At 40.2% G+C, this 27588-nt stretch overlaps 1 protein-coding gene across 6 annotated transcripts in view; it reads left to right on the forward strand.

Annotated features, from left to right (window-relative positions):
* Positions 1-27588, forward strand: part of ARID5B (AT-rich interaction domain 5B) — a 193387-nt gene that overhangs the window by 137122 nt on the left and 28677 nt on the right. For 5 of the 6 annotated variants that reach the window (XM_023205141.3, XM_023205144.2, XM_023205142.3 and 2 more), the window contains 3 exons: positions 9673-9785; positions 15893-16097; positions 18024-18076. In XM_023205141.3, coding sequence (XP_023060909.1) covers positions 9673-9785; positions 15893-16097; positions 18024-18076 — 371 coding nt within the window. Of the gene's footprint in view, positions 1-7605; positions 8268-9672; positions 9786-15892; positions 16098-18023; positions 18077-27588 lie in introns of those variants that run through there. The other variant, XM_023205147.3, reaches the window with a different exon arrangement.

Here is a 27588-nt window from a genome sequence, read left to right on the forward strand (position 1 = left end):
GAAGAGTTTTTAGTCATTTTCCAGTATCTTGGCTCCTGTACCTGCACAAACAAATGAAGCTCAGAGACCACTGAGGTACTTAGTTGGGGACGGTACTGATGCCCTCATAGGAAGGAAGGGTGAGAGGGATTTGCCTGAACAAAGAAAAATGTCTCCGAATCTCAGACAACCAAAAATAGTCATCTTTTTACTTTTAAGTAAAAGACTATCCTACTATTCACATTATTCTTTCTGAAAGGTATAAAAGCACAAAGCGAGTGAAAAGCCCCCTTTCTGAACAAATTCCTTTTTGGATCTTTTTAAAATAAATTGGGAGCCTATCACTTGATGACTGTTTTAGTGTATGTCTTTTAAATACTAAAATGTATCCCATGACATACTCATCCAAGTATGTAATAAGTTAAATATCTCCATGTTAATCCACATACACACCAAAACAAAAACAAAAACAACCCATCTCTTTTACTTATTTCCAAGTGGGGAATGTTTTCTGTAGAGAGGGTAGCAAATCAATTATCCTCAATGATGAAATGGAATATCTCATTTCCAAACCTGGAGAAATGGCTGAACAAGAATGTCCTGTTTATAAATGAGTTTAAAAAGTGTTCTGGTATTTACTGCTCTCACAAGGCTACTCGACACAAAAATGTTGCTCTCACTTCTGTGCTGTCATGTTCAATAGTAACACCACAGAACATATCAATCATAGACTGGAATGAGCAGCTTTATTGATTTTAACAAACAGAAAAAAGAGAGACAAAAAATTAACTCTCTTTGTTTAAGAGGTTCTATCTGTATAACCTTCAGAAATTGTGGAAATCAAAATGCCTTAAAACACATTTCCAGAGCGCATCCTTAAACAGCCTTAAGAGAAAAAGACAATTATCTTGTTAATATTGTATTTGTACTATATAGAACCATACCAAGAAAGACTAAATCTGTATTTATAGCAGAGTTTTCAAAAAATGAAAACAGGAGCTATTTCAAAATCATAAGAAAAAAATACGTAGTATAGCATTGAAACAACATGCTTATTCTGTAATAGTTTCTGTGCATGATCTCCATTGAGAGAGGAACCTGGGGCGTGGAAATGGCTCATGGACACTTGGCATCTGGAGAGATGAATAGGAGAAAGAAGTTGCCAGGTAAATGTGAAAGTGGGAGTCTGAGCCTTGATGGCATTTTGAGAGTCCACTTTGGTTTTGCTGAATTTGTGACTTGACAGGACCTTGCAGCTAGCTGGTGGGTGGCATGGGCAGAGAAATCAGACCGTTTGCGTACAGTATCAGCTCCTAGATAGCACTGCCGCACACCCTTAGGGACCGAGCTAAGTCCTAAGATGTCCACTCTGCCCTGCTGTCTCTTTATAGAATATGTGAAATTCTGGCCAGGTGTGGTGGCTCACGCCAGTGGTCCCAGCACTTTGGGAGGCCAAGGCGGGTGGATCACGAGGTCAGGAGATTGAAGCCATCCTGGCTAACATGGTGAAACCCCGTCTCTATTAAAAATACAAAAAAAGTTAGCCGGGCTTAGTGGCGGGCGCCTGTAGTCCCAGCTACTCCAGAGGCTGAGGCAGGAGAATGGCGTGAACCCAGGAGGCAGAGCTTGCAGTGAGCCAAGATCGTGCCACTGCACTCCAACCTGAGCAACAGAGCGAGACTGTTTCAAAAAAAAAAGAAAAGAATATGTGGAATTCCAAGACAAAGGAGTCTTTCCATAGGCTCCTGATCCTCAGGAAAACCTAGGCTGTGGTCTTATCCATGCTGTGGTATATAGACCCCATTATCCCAAAGATGCGTAGGCTCTTACACAGCAGGTATGAGCTACCACTTGCACCTCTTACAAGGGGACCCTCCACCGAGAATAGATAGCCAAATAGACCAGAGAGAAGGTGAGAGTTGGACAGGTCTGGCATAGATTTCAATCTCTTTTCCTATTTCCAGAATTTTCCCCTAGAGAATCAATCCTCTGAAAAATCAGACTCTCTTCTCACTCCTAGATTCAGCTCCCAGATTTTCCCCTTGTTTCTCAAGCAGTAGTGAAAAGCATCTATAATCCCCTTCTTTGCCAGTGTGTTTGTGGACAACCCTATTATACAGACTTCTAGAGCATTGTTATATTACCTTGGAATTCACTACATGATTTCAGAACAATATTTAAATAACATGTGATCATTTACATTTCTCCCCTGCCTCAAGACACAGTGGGGGAACAAAGATAGAAATCTGCCTATCACTGCTGGTAAAGCTGACTTCAAAAAAGGCTTGCTTGTGTTTTAATGGCAAGAATGCACGGAGTCACATGCTTTCAAACCAATTAGCAATACAGATGAGCTAGGAAGTCCTGTTCCATTTACGGGTTGGGGGAAGGGTAGAAGTAAAATAATCTGTGTTTTTAAGTGTTTCTGAGAAATGAAGACCTCCAGGGCAGAGAGAGAAGGCAGATCAGGAAATAGCTATGCAAATCACATGCCTAAGAAATTACTAAAACCTTGATCAGGAGCATTAATAATTACTCCAGCATTCACAAGTATGAAACAGAGTGAGTAAGACTGGGCATGTTTTGGAATGGATTACAAAAGTGTTTACTTACATGGTTTGTTGAGCAGTCAGTGAAGTCCATGGCTGTTTTGGACTTAAACTGCCCAAGCAATCCAGGTATAACAAAGGCAGTAATACATTACTCTCATTAGTGACTCTTGGGGCTCTCAATGATTTTGACAAAGAGGCAAAGTGACGACCTCATATAAAGCCAGCTTCTTCTTCTTCTTCTTCTTTTAATGTTCTTTCTAACACCACAACTGCTCACCCTTCCGGCAGGAAGAACAAGGACGGATTCTGTGAGAGCAGAGTTCATTGGAAATGTTAAATTGTAGTTTGTGGTTCAAGCAGTGTAGGGGTATGACTTGGGCAAAAGCACACTTCGAAACTCAAAGTGCAGGTCTTCATATCGCATGATTTCCAGTGTGATGAGTGTAAATTTCTCTAGGGCGCATCCATCCATTAGTGTTTGGGGTTTTCTGGTCTTGATGACATTTGAATGTGGAAAGTGTTTAAATCTGGCTGGCCCTAGAGTTTGGGTTCCAGACTCTGGGCTCATTTGCGTATTTTGTTTGTTTGTTTGTTTGTTTGTTTTTAAGAGACAGGGTCTCACTTTGTCACCCAGGCTGGAGAGCAGTGGCACAGTCTAGACTTACTGCAGCCTCAAACTCCTGAACTCAAATGATCATCTCACCTCAGCCTTCGGAGTAGCTAGGACTACAGGCACATGCCACCACACCCAGCTAATTTTCATCGAAACGGGGGTCTCATTACATTGCCCAAGCTGGTCTCAAATTCCTGGCCTAAAGCAATATTCCCACCTCCCAAAGTGCTGGGATTACAGTCATGAGCCACCACCAGGGCTTCATCTTTTTAATGCCTTTATTTGAGAAAAAATTAATTACTCTTAAGAGGAAACTGTCAGAACAATTACCAAATAATAAAACTTTTGCAGTATTGTGTTTCCATGTCTATTGTTTAAAATTCATCATCAGAGTTAGAATGTCCTGTAGGATCAAGTTGTGCTTGTCAATGGCCCAGTGTGTTTATAGCTCAGACAATACAATTGCTTCTCAAGCATTTCTGTTGGGTGTGGAAGACTGATTTTGGGAAACCAGAATAAAAATAAACTTGAATATTTCCTAAATTCGTATGTGATCAGTGTTTTGTGAATTTGTAGAAAGGTTCAAACAATTGAATAGAAGTTTAATACCAATGGTCACTATATGAAATATAACTGTGGATTTGAAATAAAAATTTCAGGGACTTATTTATGAATTTTTAAATACTGGCTTTAAGTTAAAGCCAAAATGAGGTCTGAGAGCTTCTAGTTTTCTTTTGTCCCCCCACATATTTGAAAACTGAAATTCTGTAAGAGATTATCTGTGAAATGCCTTTCTTTTATTACACCCATAAATTTTAGGAATGGCTTTGATCAAGCCTTCTGCCATTCTTGGTTTCTAAGTCTTTTACTCATACGTTAATAACTTTAAAAACATTCTATTTTTGTTGTAATGAAAGAGGAAGTTTCTAAATAGTTAAAAGGGAAACATTGAAAATAGAACACAGTAAATGATAATAACTAAATTAGGGTAGGTTACTCCTCCTCCCCCATGAAAGAGCAATGCTCCATGCTGAAACTTACCAGGGTATTTTTTTTTTTTTTTTTTTTTTTTTTTTGAGACAAAGTCTTGCTCTGTTGCCTGCCCAGGCTGGAGTGCAGTGGTGCAATCTCCACTCACCACAACCTCCGCCTCCCACGTTCGAGAGATTCTACTGCCTCAGCCTCCCGAGTAGCTGGGACTACAGGTGCATGCCACCATACCTGGCTAATTTTTGTATTTTTAGTAGAGACAGGGTTTCACTATGTTAACCAGGCTGGTCTCGAACTCCTGACCTCGTGATCTACCCGCCTCAGCCTCCCAAAGTGCTGGGATTACAGGCATGAGCCACCGCGCCCAGCCGGTATTTTAAGATTATTGTCTGTAAAGAAAATGTACCAGAGAATTGATATCCTTATAGGAAAAGCATTACAGAAATGCAGGGTATTATCAGTAACGCATACTATACATAGAACAATGTTTGTCTACCCTAATACTGTGATCAGTGGAGTTTTGTTTTCTGGCTCGTGTTTAAAAGACACACACAACTTGCAAATCGAATGAGTTAACGCTCTGCCGACTTCCGTAGACATTGACCTCGGGGGTCAAAGTCTTAGGAAAATTGTGCTGGTTTTCCATTCCCCTGATTCCAGTCCCTACCAACAAGCAAGTCCTATCTCTTCAGTGGAAGCTCACAAAGAATTTCTCGAGAGAATATGTAGCTGTGTTGGCAACAAAATTCTCTCTGCAAAATGGGAAGGAAGAGTTGTTAACTGATGAGTCAATCCAGCTTTTAAAGCAGTTTATCTATCTTCGTGGTATTTCCAAGAGCATAAATGCTATTAAAAAAGGAGATGGTCATGACAGGAAGAACACAGTAGAAAAAAACAGGAACATTTAAGCCAAAAGCAATTTACTTTGCCAGTAACTGGTTACATTTCCCTTTGTTTTATTATTATTATTGTAAGAGTTGGGGTTGACATAGAAGTTTCCCACACCTGCACTGCCCTGCCATGTAACTTGTGTGTACCCATAGTGAAATAAATATATAAACAAATTGTCTGCAACTCTGAGCTTCTAGACCCTTTAAGGAAAACAAACTTGTTTTGCTATATTGTTGAGAAAATAGACTATAATTCGTTAATATTGGAAGGCGTTTAAAAAGAAAAAAGAAAAAAAAAACACGGGTTAGCTGTCAGAGTAGCCTGGAGCTCTGGAGGTAGCTTGATTCTCTGAGGATTAACACCTATAGAAATAGCAGTGACTTCACAAAGGTGAATAGTTGTTAATTTCTTGGCACTGAGTAAGAGGAACAGATGGGCAGTCAGAGGGGAAAGATTTTTGTTTTAAACCACAGAGATCTTTCACTGATTAGGCAGAAGAGTCAGTGGCCCACTGGTTAAGGGGGTAATAGGTAGGGCTCTCTGACTAAGTTTTATTGGCCTTAGTGGAAGTCTTGCCACCTACTGCTGGGTCAAGACTAATGGGGACCCCACTTGCTGTCAATTCTGTCTGTGGGACAGTGTTTCCTGTCTGGGGTGGGCTGCAGCACCCTCGTGCTATGTAGTACTTGAGTGTTTTCATTTGGGGAGAGCTTCCTGGTGACTGCCAGCCCAAGTTAGTATGCATACTTCATTATGAGGCAGTGTGTGTGTCTGTGTGTGTGTCTATCAGAGATAAGTTGCTTAAAGCAGGGGCTCTGGATGAAGTCCAGTTGCCTGTGTTGAAATCCTTCTGCTACCAGTAACCATTTGTATGGTCGGAGACAAGTAATTTCATCTCTGTCTCAGTTTCCTGGTCTGTAAGATGGGGATAAGGATCACGCCTTCCTCTTTGGCTTGCTGTGAGTTTTAGTACAGTTATTGTATGCAAAGCACTCAGAAGAGTGACTTGTACAGAGAAAGTGCTCAGAAATGGTTAGCTACTATTATTATTCACTTAGCTACTCTTATTATTCATGTATAATACTGAAAACATTCATGCAAAGAGCATTTACTGAACTCTGTGATAAGCTAGGCCAGTGAATTATATACACATGTAAAAGTAACAGTACGTCTATTGCTTTGCACTTATTTTTTTTCCTAATAAAACTGACTGGAGCCAGATATGCCATCAGTAAGGGTACTGCTCTCTCCCTAGCAGAGCTTTTTCTTGGTAGAGATCTGTCTCACCTAAAGAACAAGAGCTGGTCTAATTCTGGAGTCTTAGGATTTGGGTTCTGTCAGTAAGTACTCAGTACATAGCACTGAGCTTTCAAGGAGAGGGCAGGTATAGGTCCTTGCAGAGTGGCTGGAAGGAGGTGGGGTTGTCTCTTCCATAAGTGAATTAATTAAAGTCCACAGACCCACCCCACTCCTACCCACCAGCACACCATAATGCACCTGTTTTCACTCACTGACCTAGCAAATGACGGATTATGACTCTAGAGGGAAAAAGATGTGGCCTGGGGACCAGAGTTTTTGCTGTCCCCAAAGCCAGCCCTTCAATACCGAAACTTTACCTGGAGTCTTCTGAATCCAAAAGGTCTCTGATTGGATTGCAGGGGCACCTATCCAGTCCTTTGTGCTCCATTCCCCGCTGTACTTTGAATATTTGTGCTCGTCAGGGTGTTTGTGCATTGCATGTGGGGACTAGATTATAGCCTTACTGAGATACCAAAGGCCTTACGTTTCCTGTCTCCATTCCCAGTGCAACCTCAAGTCACCGGTTTATGTTTCCAGAGCATAAGCATAAGTAGTAAAGGTGAATGCAGTTTTACAAGTGCCCAGTGTGACAAGTATACCACGTGTGAGGTTGGCGGGATCAGTCTATGAGGACAGGAAAGAACACTATGTGGACATATTTATTTCCATTAGTCACTTTTTCATTCAACAAATGCATGTTATGCAATGCTGCCTTTTGGGTATTGTGCTGGGCAGATAAAAGACACATCCCACAGGGTCTTGCCCTTAAGGATTCTCCAGTCTAGTATAATAATATGCCAGAAACCACAGCTAAAGTACAAGGAGTACAGTGATATGTTCCGTAAGAGAAGGAGAGAAAAAAAGTTCAGAGGGGAAGAGTAGGAGAGGAATTTGATTTTGAGCCCTGAGTGACTGGTAAGATTTGCCCAACCATACCTGAAATACTGAAGTACTTGCCTTAGTAAGAACAAAGGGCTTTTTCTCTTGATCAAATCCCATTTAGAGTTTATGTTTGTGTGACCAGAATATTAGGTGCTAGTCTGTTCTAAATTTGTAATTCTCAGAATCTGCTGGGGGAGTACATGTGCTTCTCTGGGTTCTGAAAACAGCTCAAAGAATGGAGAAAATAAACCCAGTTTGGGGATGACTTCTTGTCAGTTCCCGGAACCTTTGCCTTTTTAAAAAAAAAAAACAGCATGTTTGATGCAAGTTCTATCGAAAAGACCTTTGGGATTTGAAAGCTTTTCTAGAAATAAATGCCTTTTAGGTTTAAGTGCTTTTCGCCAAAATGTTAGGAAAGGAAGATCATAGTAACAAGTCTTAGAACAGAGGGGATACTGTTTTGTTTGTTTTAATGAAATGCCTCAGACCTGCTACCCCAAGTTCTGTTTGTCAGCTTTCTGCTCAGCTATTATTTTGATAAGGGACTTGAAAGTACATCCTTCCCTCGTGGTCATTAAAGTCTTAACACTTGGGTCAGTTGTGGAAACACTTCTGTGCTACACAAAGTCTTCTAAACAAAACAAACAGTCCATGCCCTGGCTCCAGGCTGCGGACCGTGTCAAATTCATGGAACGTGGCATCGTGCTCTGACAAGGGGAGCAAGAGGTCAGGATCCACAAAACAGGCCGGATGAAATCACCAACCCCGTGCGGGGAGGTGGAGAGAGCAGAGCCCTCCCTGCCAGTCTGGCAACTCCAGCAAAGTCCTCAGGCTCATCCCACACACTCGGTGCTAGTCACTGCTGTGTGTTTACATGAGTAATGGAGCTGCCGGGGGAGGGGAGTTGTAAGCAGAGCGCTGAGCCTCGCAGCTCGCATTCGGAGGGAAGCTGACATCCACACCAAGTCGAGACTTCCAGGGATGTGGCCGGGGAGCAGTCACATGCTGTAGCTTTCATGAGCACAGACATCAGTCAGGCAGATGTTTGTCGACTGGAATGGGTAATCGCTACTTTCTCTTTGCTTGATTTTTGTTTATGAGCTTGTTTACCTTTGGTAATTCCAGCCTGGCTTTCTGGGATGGACTTTCAGACCAGCGTTTAGGGGAATGAGAGGAGAGAGCGGGTGTGGGAAGGGGATCCTAAGCCCTAAAGCCTCTTTTTAAACTTTTGCCTCTCTGATTCTAAAGGCAGCCCTGCTTTACTGAGCTTTTACCAACAGTAAAACTGTTATCCGGAGGACAAAATCAAATTAGTAGGATTAACTGTGTTTGTAAAATGAGTACAATGTAAAAATGTCCAAAACCACTGGTTAACTGCCTAAGTAAGATTAACAACAGTTAAGAAGGTTCGTGTTGTTTAGATGTGACATTGTCATAATCACTCCTTAAATAATAAAAAGTGTGGGTACCTTGAAAGGTCTGAACAAAATTGTTTAGGGTATAATTGATTAGCTTGGAGTCATTCTGGGGTTGGTTGGTTAGTTGGTTGTTTTTAATTTTGCTTGACTTGGGTGACCGATGAAGTTAAATGTGAAAGCTGATGCCGGATAGTCATAGCTCTCAATAAACAGCAGCCTTTCCTCCCGACTTTCTATATAGATCTTGAAAGGAACCAAGTTGCTCAGCATCAAGGATGAAATAGAACTTTGATTTGTATCTTGTCTTTTCAAAAGTGTAACCCCCATGGAATCAAGCCAACCCCAGTGTAATCTTTGGATGTTATTTTAAATAAGCCTGAAGATCTTCATAAAAATATATTGAAAAGGAAAAGAGAGCATGCTGATTTAAATGTATCTGCCAGATTTGTTGAGATTTGAAACATGCTGGTTGTGGTATTATTAGTAAATATATGTAATAATATTTTCCAGCTTGCTGTTGTGAATGCTTCTCTGTCTTTAGCTATCTCTCTACTTATCTGTATGGTAATTTGAGAGAATGCCCTTGTCTCTGAATATTTTGTAAAAGAGATGTTTTCAACATTTCATTACTATGATACCATAAGGGCAGGCATGTCACTTAGGTTTCTGAAAGCAAGATACAAAACAAAAACCAAAGACTGAGCTCAAAGCCTGGCTCAGTTTTTCAGCCCCAAATGCTTCTTTTCAAACAACGTGGAAGGACATTTTTCTTACCATGATCCTTTAGAGCTAAGAGCTTCATGTAACTTATATTAATTAGACATGTTAAAGCTAAATAGATTAGCTTTGGGAAATATGTAGAGAAATGTATACTCTACCAATATGTAAGCATTCAGAGAGAGAAGCGTGTAATAATGAGGGCTGCCTGCCAATATATGTACATTTCTCTGAACAATTAGAAGGGATCACTGTAGTGAGATTCTGGGTCTTTAATAAAGAAACCCATGCAAATGAAAACGTGTATCAATTGTTTTCCATTTGTTTTCAGCGCCAAATCTTAAAGGCAGACCACGCAAAAAGAAACCATGCCCACAAAGAAGAGATTCATTCAGTGGTGTTAAGGATTCCAACAATAATTCCGATGGCAAAGCTGTTGCCAAGGTACGGTCATTCACTCCACGGTATTCATTTCGTTGCATCTTTTTATATTTGCTTTTTCTCTTTATCTCTCTGTGCTGGTGTCTTGGAGGCAGTTTTCAATTCAACATCTGACTTTGGTATTCAGAGCTTTTGAAGCTCTATGCTGTGCCTGTTCCTGCCACCTCCCTTCCCCCTGGTTGCTGTGGGGTGGGGGAGGTAGGCATTTTGATTAGTCAACAGAAAGACTTCCTACCTCCCAGTTTGGCCTGTTATGAGTAAAGGACAGATGATTAAGCACCCACGTCATTGAGGCTGAGATTTCATAGTGGGTGACACAATGACATAGTTTACTCTGCTTGTGTCAAAAATAGACCAGCTGAACCATCCTCTTTCTGAATGTGTTCATCTAAATGTGTTTTGGAGATTAACAGAGGATGAAATTAGAAATAGCTAGAATTAATCATTTTAGTTATGTATTTTTCAAAGTCACTTCTAATTTACATTAGACTAAAATTAAAGATACATAGCAAAATATTTAGATGTATACATATGCCTACAAGCATTTATATACTTTTAAAGATCTCTGTTAATCCTGAATGAAAGTAAATTCTACACTGTTGTTCAGGACCCAGGTCCATTTTTTGCCTAAGCATTCTTTGGAATCTTGAAAGTGCATGCCTGAAGTATTTAGCACAACAAAGGGTAAAGTATCACTTTATATTTTTAGACTTACCTTTCTGACTTTTGTGGGCTTGGGTCAGATTTCCATGGTTCTGTTTACTGCATTTAGGTGTTATTTTTGTGCTAAAGACAGCAATAGTTCCTTTAGGATTTTAATTGAAGAACAGATTTCAGCTGATACCAGTTTCCAGATGAAAGAATCAAAGAACTAAACTTCTGAAAATGGGACCATTTTGATTAGTGGTGAATTTGGAAGAGTCTGATGTAGAGAAAAAAAACATGAATTCAGTTCTGTGTTGACAGTCTACTGTTTCTCTGCCATGTACTCTACCTTCTTTCCAGTGTAATGAAGTAAATCTTAGACTTTCATATTCTAAAAAATTTTATCTTTAAGCATCATTGTTTCATTAGGAAATTCTAAGGACTTTTTGCTTAGAATTTCTAAATACTTCTAAGATTCCAAAGGGTTAAGAAGAGATCAACCAGTAGAAATGTGTATTTTCCATTTTCTGGCTGAAAACAAATCTCTTTCCCTAAAGTTATTTTTGTTCTGCACATTTAACTTTCTGCTAGTTAACTCCACATGGATACCATGAATGATATTTTCTTGTAAGTTGGACACCTCAGACCTAGAACTGTCTACCTAGGACTTTGGTTTCCATCGTCTTGAAGGATGTCAGCAGGAACAGTTCATTCCCTACTATGTAGTTTGCAAGATCCTGCAGAATGGAGCAAGAAGGTTTTAAGACCGTAACATTCAGCAGAGCTTGCACTGCCCATGCCTTCTGTTGGTGCCCAGCCCATCCTTCTTGGTTGACAGCATGTGTTTACTGCAGCATATTCTGTACCTGAGCCCAGCAGGATAAAGCTCCTTTCCATGCCACGTGGAATCACCACCACCATCCTTATGCCTCTGGGAATTTTACAGAACTTGTACAATTGATCTGAAGGAACAGATCTCCTATGTTTCTCTCCATGGAAGGCAGCTCAGTACTCACTGTTGGGTTCACAAAGCCGAGAAGAACAAGAGCCTGCTGTAGAGATGGGCTGTATTTGATGTTCACTGACTTCTTAACAAGAAGGATAGAAATCAGTCCTGGGTTTTCTAAGTGATGCCTTTACCCCACCCCTGCAACAGTGCTGCCCGTCAGCATCTTTACAAAGAGATGAATCGTTCTTCCACCATTGGTGTTCAGTGGAGAACAGATGAATGTCATGCTGCAGTCAGCTCCTAGGGACTGGTCTAATGGCTTGGCTCTTTTCAGAGTCTTGGATTACAGTCACGCCTTGGCCACTTCCAGGGGGTCTGGCAAGACCACTTAAGCAAAAAGATCAGTAGGTATGAAGTGTGACGAGCTTGTCCGTTGGCACCAACAGACAGATGTAAAATCCCTGCAGAATGAACAAGCCACATCTGAGACAAAGACAGTCATTAAAAAGCATGTGTGCCTTCATGTGGTCTTTTCTCATGAAACACTACAGTACAGATTATAAGTCTGTGACCACCTAATCATCTGTTGAATTGGAAGCAGCATCTTAGAGGACAGTGAGCTGTTTGACTTTGTGACCGAGACCCGTGTGACTGTTTCTTTTTAAAAGTGCCTCAAACAGACCATTTCTAACTAAGCACCCACTTCATGCAGCTCCACACAGCAAAACTCTTACAGTGGGTCCCAGTGGGTTTGTTGTATTCATGACTGGAAAAATAAGTCAAGTGATTTGCCGCTCGCCATCAAAACATGGCACCCCTTCAATGAGAACATGAAAACTAGCTTTGCAAGACCATGTTTTCCAGGTAGAGAAAATTACATGGCTTCCCAAAGATAGCAAGTGTCACGTGGGGAGGAAAATACCAATTTTTGAAGATATCATGACTGTGTTCAGCCCAAATCCTCTCATTTTTTTCTGGAATCATCTTAAAGCAGTGAACCTGAGGCCCAGGACTTTCATAGAGTGATCTATAACAGAAATCTTGGCATAGGACCCTAATAAAAGGCCTACATTGATAGAAGGCAAATTATTTTTAATATCCCATATGCATTTTCTGAAGGGCAGAAGTATATTACAGGTGGTTTATATTCTAAAGGGAACACAAAAAGGGAAACTCTGGTGGGAAGTGTGTTCATTTAAATCATAAACTTACTTTCTATATGTCACAAATGTGATACTTTCATTACTTTCAATATTTTTCCACTCATTTAGTCCTCAGAACTATTCCCAGGGATGATCATTTTTGCTTTACTTGCTTTACTAAGGAAGAAACTGAGGGTCACCTAGCAAGTTAGCAGCCAAACCAAGATTAGAACTCTAGCTTTTTGTATTGCTGGTTCAGCACATCTTACTGCCCCAGTTGAAGGCTGGATTAGTTATAACTCAATCCCATGGAAGGATGTGGTTAATATCAAATAGGTGGTGGATCATTGAAAACGTTAAATGTTGATTCTTTAATTAGCACCTCCTCAATCATTTTGGAAACTCAAAATGTGTGTATGGTGTTCAGGTCATGGAAAACAGATCTAGTAACTAATTGTCACCATCAAAACACTGGGCTTTCTTAGGTCAACATGAAGACTGGCTCCCATTTCTACTACCACCTGCACTGTAATAATTTCATAGATTGCAATGCTGAGAATGCTTTGGGTAAATGGAAAAACAGATAGAAAGGAACTTGATTTAGTCCTACCCAGAATCAGAATCATACCCTAAAGAGCTCATTTATGTTAACTGAAAAAAAAAAAAAAAAAAAAAAAATGTATCAAGCTAGAACAAGAAAAGAAACCTCTGTCCGCTCGTTCACTTCTTACTAAGTCCCTAGCCTCCCCAGGAGCCCCATGCCCACTGAGATTCAGGACGGAGTTCAGTAGGCAGCAGCCTGGCTTCACTTGGAGCCTTTGCTATGTAGCAGGGAGTCTGGGTTACTTTGGACCTGGTTCATGCACCCCTCTGTGTCTTCCTTCTGTTTCTGAGTGTTTCTGCACAGATGAGGAAGAGGGTTAAGCCGCTCTCTACACGCCAAGGAGCTCAAACCTCATTCCCCTTTTAACAGTGGTTCTTCTGACCTAATAATATAGGTAGTTGGCCCATTATCACTGCACATTTAAGACTCAGTTCGTTTTATACACAAACCTGAGAGATCTACTCCTTTATGTTATAAGATTGGGGTTTGGAGCGGGGCAGACCTGAGTTCTAAACCCAGAGGGTCTGCCCCTTCCAAACCATACATGACCTCACTAAGCTGTAGCTTCCTCAACTGTAAAATGTGGCTAAATATCTCCCTTTTACAATTCTTAAGAACATTAAGGTAGAGTATGTGAAACCCACAGCACTGTATCTAACTCATTGTAGGTGCTCAATTGAAAACTGATTTCCTTCCCTTTTGCTCAATATACAATAGAAGGAATGGAACTCCTCGACACATTGGAAACCCCCTAGATTTGTCTTTTACTTTTCATTTGATAAGTCACATTTCTAAGTGGTAGGCTTCATAATGCCTGGTAATAAGACAGGCTTTTTAATTGGAAGTTTGTTTTGATTACCAATTTAATATTTGTATTAAGAATGTCAGAAAAGTATAACATTTAAAACCACAAGGCTGCCTGGGCTTAAATTCCAGGCTCCCCACTTACTAACTAGGGCATGATCTTGTGATGTTGTACATGCTGCTCATCCTGTCTCCCTCCGTTTCCTCATTTCTAATACGAAAATAATAACTACCTCATTCGGGGTGTGAGTATGAAATAACACATAAACAGCGTTGAGAATAGAGCCTGGCTCCCCAGGAAACACTCAGGAAGGGGTGGGAGGCAATACAAATTAAAACTGGAGTGATGTTATGATTTCAAGAAGCCATTAAATTATAGATTTCATCAGAACTTTAGATCCAACAGCCTAAAATTTGGCAGTGAAAAATGATGACAACATAAAGTTTCACAGGATGTTCGCCTTAATATAATGTTACAGAGTACAAAATCTACATGGAAAAATTGTTTTAGTCCCGTTTCCACAGCCCCTTAAAAGTTAAAATCTCACCTAGAAACCCCATTGAATCAGTTTCATAGGAAGTTTTATCTTTGCAGGACCAGTCGAAGGATATTAAACTTTGTATGTTCACTTGAGAGAATAGGCAATGAGGAGCTCTTGCAGAGAATGCACTTTCCTTTACTAAATAAGCATAGTCTTTTATGTTCTAAATGCTTAGGAAGAAGGAGCTGCAGGGAAAGAAAAAGGGTTTGAAATCCTGAAATGGACAGCGTTGTAGAATATGTGGGACATTTTTATTCATAACATTTCCCCAGCACTTGCCCTCTTCTCTCCCGATGTCAGTTACAGAGATGTAAAGAATATTGGAATGTACACATTCCCCATGGGTGCACTTGAACTCAGAGTCTGACCCTTTGTACTTCCCCCTTTTACAATTAAAATAGCTCAGCAACTTAGCGTTATATTTAACGACCATCAAAGGCCTCTTGTAGAACATGGCAGTGAGGAGGGAACGTTAGGTTAGCCGCTCGATATGCCAAGTTCCCTATCTGCCTACAGTGTGGAAGGAAGAACATCTGGAGCCTGTACCGCCCTTTATTTTTTAATTATGGAGATTTATACTCACTCTTCTTGGGTTTTTAGCTGACCTCTACTCTTTCTTCTGTGGCAAGTCAACATCTTATTCTTAGAGCTGACTGATAAAGCAAGAAGCCCTCATGAAACAGTGAGATCTTTGTTTCCTACTGAGAGTGTACCCCCGCATCACCCTTGGGTGGCAAACAGCAGGGGCCTTGCTGGTATTGCTGATGCCAGCATCTGCTGGTATTGACTTGTTTTTCAAGGTTGCTGGAGAGAATAGCAACAAGAATGGTTTACTACAAAGAAATAGACCTGCCTTTCATTTTGACACAAAGTATGAAATATGGTACTATTTGTTAAGGAGGCAGGGTTTGTTCAAGGTCATTAACTGATGCTTCTCCTTAAGAAAATAAAATGTATTAATATAGAGAGACAAAAGAATGTTTCTACCAGATACCAAGCCTTATCTCTCATTTCATATCAACATACTTGTCAGGAGTCTAAAAGAAGCTGGCATAGTTTGGCAAACTATGACCCACTTGCTGGCAATTTCTGTCAATAAAGTTTTATTGGAACACAGCCACACCCATTTGTGAACATATAGCTGATGCCTGCTGTCCTACTAGAGTTGAATAGTTGCAACAAAGACTGTGTGACCCAGAAGCCTACAGTATTAATGATGTGACCCTTTACAGAAATTTGACATCCCCTGGCCTCAGACAATTCATCTTCAGTGATGCCTCTGAAAAGCTATTAAAAGCAGGGATAATTTACTGGTTCACCCTTAGCACTCACTGAAAAGTGTTGCTGGCTCTGTCACTAGCTCTGTCTTGGTAAGCATCCCAGGGCTGTGCCTCATCTGATGTGGCATATTTTCCCTTTTCCAGGTGAAATGTGAGGCCAGGTCAGCCTTGACCAAGCCGAAGAATAACCATAATAACTGTAAAAAAGTCTCAAATGAAGAAAAACCAAAGGTTGCCATTGGCGAAGAGTGCAGGGCAGATGAACAAGCCTTCTTGGTGGCACTTTATAAATACATGAAAGAAAGGAAAACGCCGATAGAACGAATACCCTATTTAGGTTTTAAACAGAGTGAGTATACTTGTTTTCGTTTCTGAATTATCAGAGCTGCTCAGCTTCTTTGAACTGGAAAAAATAATTTTGACTCAGGATTATGTTGAAATCCTAATCTGGGGATAGTGCTCTCTGTTTATACTAAATCCATAAATGTTCCAAGCCAAGAATTTTTTCCCTGCCTTTTTCCGCTACATTGTTCCCTTCTGGGACAGTTGCAGTGAGATATTTATAGGCTTGAATCCACTGATTATGACTGGAAATAGACATGTTGAAAGTTTCTCATTTTCTGTTTTGTCAATCTTGAGTGTCTGTGACGCCTTTCTTGTGAGATAATAATATGACGTAGCTTTATCAGGCACAGATGTTGCCTGTGAAGAAAACAGCTTTTAAAAGGAGGACATTTAAAGATGGACAAAAGAACTACAAAGAGAAAACACATTTCCTAAGCCCCAAATGTGTTAAAAGATAACAAAAATCCAACTTCAGAGAAAACAATAAATAGACAGATTGGAACAGGGGGCCTAATTTTGGATTACCTTGACATGTACATTTAAATGTAAATGTCATAGTGTATTTGTAAGGAGAATGGGAAACTCATAGCCAAACAGAATTCCAAATCAAAAGAGAAGAAATTCAGATCCTGCCTTGATTTTGCAACTGAATATATATTTTGCCTCTGTCTGAATTTAGTGGTGCACAAAGCGACGAGCCTCTGGCTTGAAATAGTATTTTCTCCAAACGTATCTTCCTAGATTAAAAACATGTGTCATTTTGATGAAGAATGTCAAACCTGTGTGTTTTACATAACAATTTACATACCTAATAGCAATTGGCACTGATTGCAAGAGAACACTCGCAGCCATTATAAACTTATATAACTACGAATGATTACAATGTTTGTCTGAAAACTGGTTGCTTGAAATAGAAGTAAAATTAATGTACTATGAACAGCTTTGTTGCATTATGCATTGGTTCAGATTAAATCAAGGCCGAGGCAGGGCTCTTGATAGCTCTGAAGTAGTGTAAGGTTCAATGAGGCTTTGCGAACATGTTGTGTCAAAGAGCCTTAAAAAAAAAATCATTTTATTCTTCCTTTCCCTTACCAAGGAATCACTTGAAGTTCAATTTTCCCCTCATGTAAAAGAATCAAATCCATAGCAGTCCCATTCCATGGTATTTGGTATAAATGAACAGAGTTGCTAGAGATTTGGTATAGTTGTTTAACAGCATAAACATATACAAACTCTGTAAAGAGAAATCTGTTTGAAAAAAATATATTTGCAACATCCCACAGGCCAGTTAGGGGACTAAGTGAGTTCGTGACTCAATTCCTCTCTGAATGAATGTCTTCCTTCCCTTTTATCTGTTGTATCACTGTGGCCTCCATGTGAAATATTTGTTTTCCTACTCACTGCCAGCCACCACATGTTGGTGAAATACTGTATGATCCTTTAATACAGTGCTGCCATCAGACATTCTATTAAGAAGGTAATCATATATTCAAGTGGCTGTTATTTATTGATTATGGAGAGTTCTTATCTGAGAGAAGCTCTATATATTACTGTTTAATCAATGACTTCTTTCTAAGGGTCGAGCAAGACCAACCCCAGTTTTGAAAGCCCACACTTTTTCCCAAAGACACTTAATTTAGCTTCTCTTGCTCTGCTGATGACAGTAGGACTAAAACTCTTGCCTTTATCCTAAAAGTAGAACCATTTTTGTAGCTTTATGACTGTTTCTTAAGAAATGTTTTAAGTGGTAATAATAGATTCTTGTTGAATGCCCTTTGGGCAAATTGTTTCCTAAGAACTTAGCTCTCTGGGGTACATTAGTATTTCTTTTTTTTCTCTTTCTCATTGAAAAAAAAAAATGTTTTAATTGACATTTCTTGGAAATATGTTAATGCAATGCTTATCTAAATACTTATTGTCCCTCTAACAGTTAACCTTTGGACTATGTTTCAAGCTGCTCAAAAACTGGGAGGATATGAAACAGTAAGTGTTTAAGCAACTTAAAAGAAATAATTTTGCAATCTAACTTTTCTGCTCTCTTTGACCAAAATGGAGAACATGCAAGGGCAAACCATCACTGACTGCCTTTTCAAATGGCTCTATACTTCTGGGGGTTTATTGGGCCACTTTGGAAACAGTCCCAATTAGTTCCAGGTTTGGCAAAATTGTAAACTTGTCGTAAAAACTACAAGTGGAAAACATATGTAACTCTCCCCTGTCAGGGAAATTAGTTGGGTCTGTAATTTTTTCCCATGTTGAGAAAGGGCTATTATTGTACAACAAGCCAAGATTGCATAAAAGAAATTTCCCTTGGCAACATACCTGACATCTGTTCATGTCTAATATGGGAAATGTATTAAAGGCTTTCAAAAGTAATCAGTATTGGCCATTAAGGAATAGAATGCAGCAGGATCTCCTCTCATTCTAGGGCAAAGAAGCTTTATTAGACAAGGGTCAGTGCTGCATAAACAGGAAGTTATCAAACTTATTCAGAACAGGCTCTGACACTCTTTATCAGCTAATTCTAACTGACAGCAATGGGTTATTTTTAGCCTACAGGAAAATTTGATGGCCGAGGATTTTTACAGCATGTATTTTGAACCAATGAAACGTTAGAGCAACAAACTGAGATTAAAATCTTTAAATAAGAAAGAGCTGCATAAATACAGCTCACAGAGATGACATCTGTAATAAAATCAATTGACATAGGAAGATGTCATCATTGGGAATATTTTCTCCTCCACACAATGATCAGATTAAGTTGTGTAGTTTCTTCTTGCAATTAAATAAGAAATTATTTTTTCATTGCTTAAGAAGTAATCTGGGATATCTCTGTACCATAGTAAAATGACAGTAAGACACACAAAGTCAAGAAAATGAAATTCATTTTAGCCCAAACGCAATAACCAGTGCTTCTTGCCAGATAAAGCACATTGTTCCACAGACTAATATAATGGTTTGATGTGTGGCTCTTGGGATGGCGAAAGAGGACAAGCATTATATGGTTCAGATAATCTGGTATTTACTTGTTGAGCTATCTGCTATGAATTCTGACTAAAAATTCTTTGATATGAGTAATATGTGCTTGTAATATGTTTCATATATGGGGTATGTACACATGTTTATAAAGAAATATACATGGACTACATATAAAATGTGCATTTCATATACATAAATTCACTTGAAATATTTATCAAGTGCCCTATGTAAAAATTATAATTTTTCACTTAGTTGAGTCTATTGATAGGATCAGGATATGAACTCCTTGCCACCGTAGCTCATAGTTTTTGGCAAAATCTTGAGCTAATTATAGCCCTCATTCATGTAAAAAAAAATGGTAACTTATTCAGGGTTAGTCTCATAAACATAGAAGTCAACCCCACAGGCTAGACTTTCAAGTCTAGCTTTTAATGTTTAGAATAGGAATACACATTTTTATATGAACTATGACTACAGATAGTTATATGATATTGAACAATATTATGAAATGTCTTTTCACACTCAGGAACTTTTTGTTATTCACTGATAGGGAGAGTGCCAACAATTTCACAGAATCAGTTTTTCCTGCTTTTGTGTCTTCTGTATCTTCACAAATATTTTTTTTCCATGCAACAGCAAATTGATGTAGAATGTACAGAAGAAACTTCTGATAAATTTCATTGTTCTTTGAACAAATAGTATTTATCCTTTTGTTGGATGAATGAATGACCACACAATCAGCAAAACACCTGACCACATATTTACTGAGTACCTTATGTGTACAAGGCATTGTTTTAGACTCTGTTAGATGCAAGGTTTCAGTCAAGCCAGTAATTTCAGTCCTTAAGTTGCTTACCATCCAAGAGAGGCAATAATGATCAGACAAGGTGGAAAAAGGTCGGTGCCCTACACAGGTAAGTACTTACTCATGTAGAGATGAGAGAAGGAAGGCTTGATGGCTCTGAGGCCATTTGGGAAGAATTATGGGGAATGGATAGAATTTAGATATGAATGATGGATTATGCCTTCCAGAAAGAGAGAATGAATCAAATAAGGGAAAATATGTGGATCCAGAATAAAGTTGGGCATGGTGGAGAGTTTGAAAAATATAAACTAGAGTGACGAGGTGGCTGGGACAAGTGGCCCTGAAGGGAAGTTTCTAGAGAGAAGGATGGAGAGAAGATGGAACCAAGTAAGGAAAGTCCTCCGATGCTAGGTCCCTGATGTTAGGCCTTCAGATGCTAGGCCCTTTCATGCTGGGCCCCAGATGCTATGCCCTCCCATGCCATGCCCCAAAGTTTTTATTCGTTAGACTGCGGGAACTACGGAAAGTTGCCAGCTCCCCATCTCTGGTGATAAGAGTCACTGCTCTTTCTGGTACTGTGTGGGTGCCTTCTCAGTGGGAAATTTATGCCCTCCTTTTAGGCAGATAGGCAGATAAAGGGAAGGCAGAGAACTCTTCCTGAATCTGTTGTTATCTGTTGCCCTCATCTCAAAATAATCTTTATGCCAACATGGCATAATTTAGGGGTGACATATTCTGATCCTTTTCACTGGGGCTAGGGCATATGGAAGATCAAATTGGCATCTGCTCTCCATCTGGTCATGAACAGAATTTTAAAAGACATTTCTGCTTCATCCCTTCCTCCTTTCCTTCCTTCATCCTTTTTCTTTCTTTCTTTTTAAATATTTCATGCTGTAGATTGGCCCTGCAGATACTTAAGTTTGCCACCACCATTCTACATTTAAGCTTCTGAACCTCCTATAAGTACAGAATACATTTTTCTGTTGGCATATTTTGACTAATAAAACTGTGAGATGTTCAATGGGCATTGAATTTTGAAGTCAGTCCAGGAGATGTACAAATAATATCCAAAGTCTGAAGGCTTAAGTTGTCATCACAGAGTTACTAGAGGACACTTATCTTTGACATGATCTGGTATCAGAAACGAGTGTAGACCTGTAGTCATTGAGAACTCAAAAGAGATCTTAGAGTCTTCTAGGTCAGTGGCTCCTAAAAGCTACTCAAGAATAGGGCTCATGTTTTTAACGGGGAACTTTAAGTGGTTGTTTAGACCCCCACCCCAAGATATAAACTCTCATGTTGGGGCATGGGCCCAAGACACAGAGAATCCTTTTCTTTTAAGCTGCCCAGGTGATGTTAATTCAAATCCAGTGATAACAGTGATTCGTAACACTTAGCCGAGTGTTTCCCATGGCTCTTAGCTTCAGAATGTGACCCCTATCTAAATCAAGTATCAAAGATTTTTCTTCATGCCATCACTACAGAAGCAGGCTAGAATACTCATATTTCCTCGGCTCAAGAGCAGCAAAGAGTTTCTGACAAGTATTTTTGCATTTGGTAAAATGGTAGTCTAAGTTGGAACTCAGTAAACTATTTTTATTTTTAATGAGGGGAAGTGTAGAACTGTAGTACTCTCAAATTAATTTTTCTCAAATTGGCCTTTGTGTAAAAAAAAAAAAAAGAAAAATGCCTGCTGTGCCCCAGTTCATAGCCTCATTTTACAAGTGAGAAAACTGAGGCACTGGGAGATGAAATGAGTTGCATGGGTTCATCATGGCTTTCTTCAAATTCTGACTTGCTGAGGATTTGGTACACAATTGTCTCACGACTCGGTAGCATTACTGAAAGAGATTTATAAATGATTGTTCTTTGTGCTTTCCATTCCTAGCAGTCTCTAATCTAAAATGCTTCCTACACAACGTTTTGGGGAAAGGATCCGATAACCTGCCTTTTGTAGCATCTTTTAGTCTGTTTCGTAGCATCTTTTAGTCTGTTTTTTGTCTAACATTTGTAGCATCTTTTAGTCTGTTCTTTGTATCTAAAATGAGCTTTACCAGATGTACTAATTACTAGCTGAGATTTTTATCTGATTCTGGAGAACAAAATGTGTGAATTCAGGAGATGAGTCAAGAAGTATGGATAATGTAAATATTCAATAATAGTAAAAAACTGCAAGTATAAAAGCTGTAGATGTATTGCTTCTGCGGTTAACTTGTGATTGGATAAAGACATCTCTCTGGAATCCCTTCTGCTTACAAAAAGAGGTCATCTTAATTGGCTTGTTTTTGTTTGTGGTTATAAACTATTCCAAACCTTCTGGTTTGAATTGTGGATTATGGATTATTTCATTTCAGTCCTCTACAACCATCAAACTGAATTTAAAAAAAAAAAAAAAAGAGCAGAAGTTTCATTGTAAGCCTTTATAGCATTTGACTAATGGCTATATGCAATTCTCTCCATCTCTTCTGCCTTTGCTGGAAATGTATGGAGTGTCTCTTCATCCTCTGGTTGAGAGAACATAAATATATTGAATGGATTTGATTTCCTACAAAACAATATTCTGACATTTTGATTCATTGACACCAAGGAGCCTTCCTTTGCAATATACCTAACTTTTCCTTCCAAACGTTAGAATATGGATCACCTACAATTGAAGAGGCAGAGCTGGATAAACCTTTGCTGATGAACTAAAGAGGCCTTCACTTCAGTGTCTGGTGAAGCAATTAATGCTGGAAGAGTAACTTGGGGTATTACCAGGATATGGCGGTGGTTTGCTAAAGTGATTTCCATTTGGCTAACCACTTGATGGCAAGCCAGAGGCAATATCTGGAGAGAAGGTAGAGTTGAGAAATGGATCTTGAATATATCTTACCCTGGAGGCACAGTGATACACAGTGGTGCCTTCTAAGAATGTCAGTTAGCAACCCTTTCTCTTCCCACCAGTGAGACACGGCCATTATTTTTCATCTGGAAGAAGAAGCCTCTTTCCTTGCTGAAAGGATTAGGCTTTGACATCAAATTCTGGCTTTGACATCATTTTTAAGACATCCTCTGAATCTAACCCTAGTTTTCTGGACAGGCAAAGCCTCTTGCTTAAATTCAAAATTCTCCAGGCCAAAGATGATGTCATGTACTTTTGAAAGGCTCCAGTTCCTGGAGTACTACCAGGAAAAGAAAGTCATCTTCCTTGAATTCAGTCCGCCCTCAAGGTGTCCTGAGAAAAAGCTGTTTCTCAGAACAGCCCGGGCAACATTGCTTTCAGGCAAACTCTTCTTTTGACTTAGTATTTCCTACACATTCTTAAGCCATTGCAAGAGTTTAAGTCTGAAAAGATTTCTGATACCTATTTCCTCACCAAACTGCAAAAATACCAGCATTATTGCATTCCTGCAGCCTCAAAGATAGAGAAATCAAGGCTCCAAGAGCATGTCTTGAGTTAAAATAGTGATTTTCTACTTTTTTAAAGTGACAGGATATTTTCATCCAATAAAACTGTGGAAGGGACAGATTCTTTTTCCACTCACCAGATCAGTCTTCGTGGCCAGGTGGGCAGTGTGGAGAGTTACTTTCAGGCTACCTTTAAAACGCTACCTGGGTTCTAAAGACAGTTTTTTTTTGTTTGTTTTTGTTTTGTTTTGTTTGAGGCAGAGTCCTTCTCTGTGTTGCCCAGGCTGGAGTGCAATGGGCATGATCTTGGCACACTGCAACCTCCGCCTCCCGTGTTCCAGTGATTCTCCTGCCTTAGCCTCCTGAGTAGCTGGGCTTACAGGCACCCACAACCATGCCCAGCTAATTTTGGTGTTTTTAGTAGAGACAAAGTTTCACCATGTTTGCCAGGCTGATCTCGAACTCCTGACCTCAGATTATCCACCTATCACAGCCTCCCAAAGTGCTGGAATTACAGGCATGAGTCACCACGCCCTGCCTCTAAAGAGAGTTTGAAAACCTCTATGTTTATAAGCAATGAAAATGTTATGAACATAGTAGGTGCACAGTGCTTTTCACAGAATCTCTTGGGTCTTACCTACACTAGGGAGAAATAACTTTCAAATATCTTCGAAGTGAGATTAAATCTCACATGTACCTAGATTGGTTTGTTTTACTTGGATGTAGTTGGCTCAGTTTTTCATCTTGCGTTATGGTTAATTGTATGAAGTTATGCGTCCCACTAAATTATGAACCCTTGAAAGTAGTGACATCTCTTTCTTTTTGTGATACCATCTCATACTCTACCCTCCATCCCTTCCTTTCACCTTCATACCTCTGCACAGGCATAGTGCCTGAAAATGGTAAGCAGTGGTGGATGGTGATGTTATGAATCTGTCATCTAATTGAGGACCTTGAAGAGAAGGCACAGTCCAAAAGAAATAACTGTGTGGATGAATTTGGCTGTTTTCTTTAGAAAACAAAGAGCCAGGGTGGGTGGGGTGGCTCACGCCTGTAATCCCAGCACTTTGGGAGGCCGAGATGGGCAGATCATGAGGTCAGATGATCGAGCCCATCCTGGCTAACATGGTGAAGCCCCATCTCTACTAAAAATACAAAAAAATTAGCTGGGCATGGTGGTGGGCGCCTGTAGTCCCAGCTACTCAGGAGGCTGAGGTGGGAGAATGGTGTGAACCTGGGAAGGGGAGCTTGTAGTTAGCCGAGATCGCATCACTGCACTGCAGCCTGGGCGACAGAGTGGGACTCTGTCTCAAAAAAAAAAAACAGGCTGGGCACGGTGGCTCAACCCTGTAATCCTAGCACTTTGGGAGGCCGAGACGGGTGGATCACGAGGTCAGGAGATCGAGACCATCCTGGCTAACACGGTGAAATTCCATCTCTACTAAAAAATACAAAAAACCAGCCAGGCGAGGTGGTGTGCACCTGTAGTCCCAGCTACTCGGGAGGCTGAGGCAGGAGAATGGCGTAAACCTGGGAGGCAGAGCTTGCAGTGAGCTGAGATCCGGCCACTGCACTCCAGCCTGGGTGACAGAGCGAGACTCCGTCTCAAAAAAAAAGACAACAAGCCAACACAAAAAATTTTTAAAAAAAACAACTAAAGAGCCAGAAGTTCTCTGTTCCCCTAAAAACCAAATATAATAGAAGGTCAGGTTGAAACACGAATTATAACCAGGAGGCTTGAGGCTTAGTGAGAGAGTTGATCAAACTAGCCCCTTGATTAAATCAAATTTTCCAGCTGAATGGGGTTCAGTACTAGACACTAGGAGGCAGATGTTGGTTTTATTCCAGATGGAATTTTAAAACTTACCCACATCCAGAGAGGACATTGGACAACAGAATAAAAACTTTAAGCAAATGCATAATTAGGCACCATTGAAGCATGTTTCTACAGAAGGCAGATTTACATGAAGCTGGGAGATGTTACCATGCCCTGTTCTCTCTCCTTATTGGGCTCTGAGACCCATCATGGGTTTGGACAATGGGAGAATTTAGACATTTCTTCCTGTAGAGTCCATGGCTAGTGTTTGATTTACATCTAGAGACCAAAAAAACAGAGAATTGTGCCCAGGAGACCTGTGTACTTAACAGCATTTAACAGTTGTGAAGAGCACATTTTATGACTTTCCCGTGGAACGAAAATATCTCAAAATGGCCCAATTCATCCAGGCCATTCAGTGGAAGCTCAGTAAACAGAGGAACCACTTCCTCGAAGGCCCAGACCTGTCTTCACTCCAGATGACCCTCCCTGATAAAAACTATCTTTAAACACCAGAACTTACTAAGTGCTAGGGGGCTGACACAGACCCCTGGCCTGCTGCAGACAGCTTACTAATGCCCAGCGGTGCTTGATGTTGGCTTCCTGTGGCTACAGTTTCAAACCTAGTATGAGACAGATTATTTTTCCCTCCTGTGATAATGCATTATTTATTCCTAAAGGGCCTTTTCTTTTCTCTGATAGACAAGTGTGTCACAGGGCATTCCCTCGTTTAGATGGTAGGATGGGGAGGGAGGCATGGTCAGTTTCACACCCTAAAATATCCCCGGCTCTCTTGTTCATCAGTTTTCACAATTTGTATTATTTTATTGATATATGTGTTCTCTCAATTGTGGGTATCCCCCACTAGAATACAGTGGTGTTGCATGCTGGCTCTGCTTTTCATTGCTGTGTCCCAGCTGTAACATTTGTTAGCACAATGCCTAATAAATGGGCGATGTCCAATAAATTTTTGGTGAATTAACGGATGAGTGAGTGGTTGGATTCTGATATAATTGAGACTGATTTGTGACTCAGTGGTGAACTTAATATAGAACTTTTTTTTTTTTTTTGAGATGGAGTTTTGCTCTTGTTGCCCAGGCTGGAGTGCAGTGGCACGATCTTGGCTCACAGCAACCTCCGCCTCCCAGGTTCAAGCGATTCTCCTGCCTCAGCCTCCCGAGTAGCTGGGATTACAGGCATGCACCACCACGCCCGGCTAATTTTGTATTTTTAGTAGAGATGGGGTTTCTCCATGTTGGTCAGGCTGGTCTTGAACTCCAGACCTCAAGTGATCCACCTGCCTCGGCCTCCCAAAGTGCTGGGATTAAAGGCGTTGGTGACCACACCCAGCCAGAACTTCTGTTCTAACTAGAGATACAAGTGGTCAGGGTGAACTTTATGCTTTGAGAATAAAACCACAGAACATTTAATTCAACCTACCACCTTAGATTGATGCTGTCCTCTTAGCTGGATTTCCCCATTGGGAAAGACTGAAAGCTAAAGGTTGAGAACTCATAGCAGTAACTGTGATTCCCATAGTTACCTGCCTCATTTGAAGGAAAAGGCTCCCAGTGTTCTGTGTTACCAACTTGCTACAAGCATGGGTTATTCTCACGTCATTCTGATGTGGAAGCTGCTTTATGCAGTGAAAAGAAGTCCACTCTTGAGACCAGAAGACAATCATGTGGGTCGTAGTTTTGGCGCTCTGCTGCTGTGTGTCACTGGGCAAGTGTGCAGCCTCTCTGAATCTCCCTTCTTCTGTGAATGAGATTCCTATAACCTGCCTCACAGGCTATGGGAGGATTATATGATGTCATGGATGTGAAAACCCTTTATAAAACAGACAGTGTACACAAGAGACAAAAGGATGATCAGAGTGATGGTTTCTTAAGTGATTGCGGGGACACACATAGACTGTTTTCTAACTCTGTTGTGTCCCCCAGGGCCCACAGGTCTCATCTGAGTGAGGGGGATCTGGAGGTGTGTTTCAAGGGGCCTCAGTATTCTAGGGTCTTTGAGGAATCGTGCAGGCACTTGGAGGTATCCTATTTCTTCTCCCTTGATATGTGGGCCTCAAATAGGTGAGCCCAAGATTGTATCATTTAAAGGTTGGAGGCAGATTGTAACTACGTATAAAATAATTACCAAAATACGTATTTTGAGTGTTTTGAAAGGGGGTTAAAACCATTGCTTATAATCTAAAACAAACTGTAAATAAGGAAGATTTTATTTTCAGTTGCACCTGCTGGTAGGTGGTTCTGTCTAGTGAGAACTATTGAAACTGATTGGTTCAAGAATGTTTCATGGGAAATGGAATAATGCACTCCTAACACTGTCTTGAGGTCCTACTTGGGCCTGTTGAGGAGGGCCTATGTAAATGAAGGGGTTCTTTTCATTTGAAATAGAAAAGGTACCATTTACCCCATAATATTTAACCACCCATCTCCTCCTCCTCAGATTTACAATTACAGAGCCCCAGTTGCAAGTTGAGGTTTTTAAATGTTTTTT

This window comes from Piliocolobus tephrosceles, chromosome 9 (genome assembly GCF_002776525.5).
Source record: "Piliocolobus tephrosceles isolate RC106 chromosome 9, ASM277652v3, whole genome shotgun sequence".
In the NCBI taxonomy this organism is placed as follows: Eukaryota; Metazoa; Chordata; class Mammalia; order Primates; family Cercopithecidae; genus Piliocolobus; species Piliocolobus tephrosceles.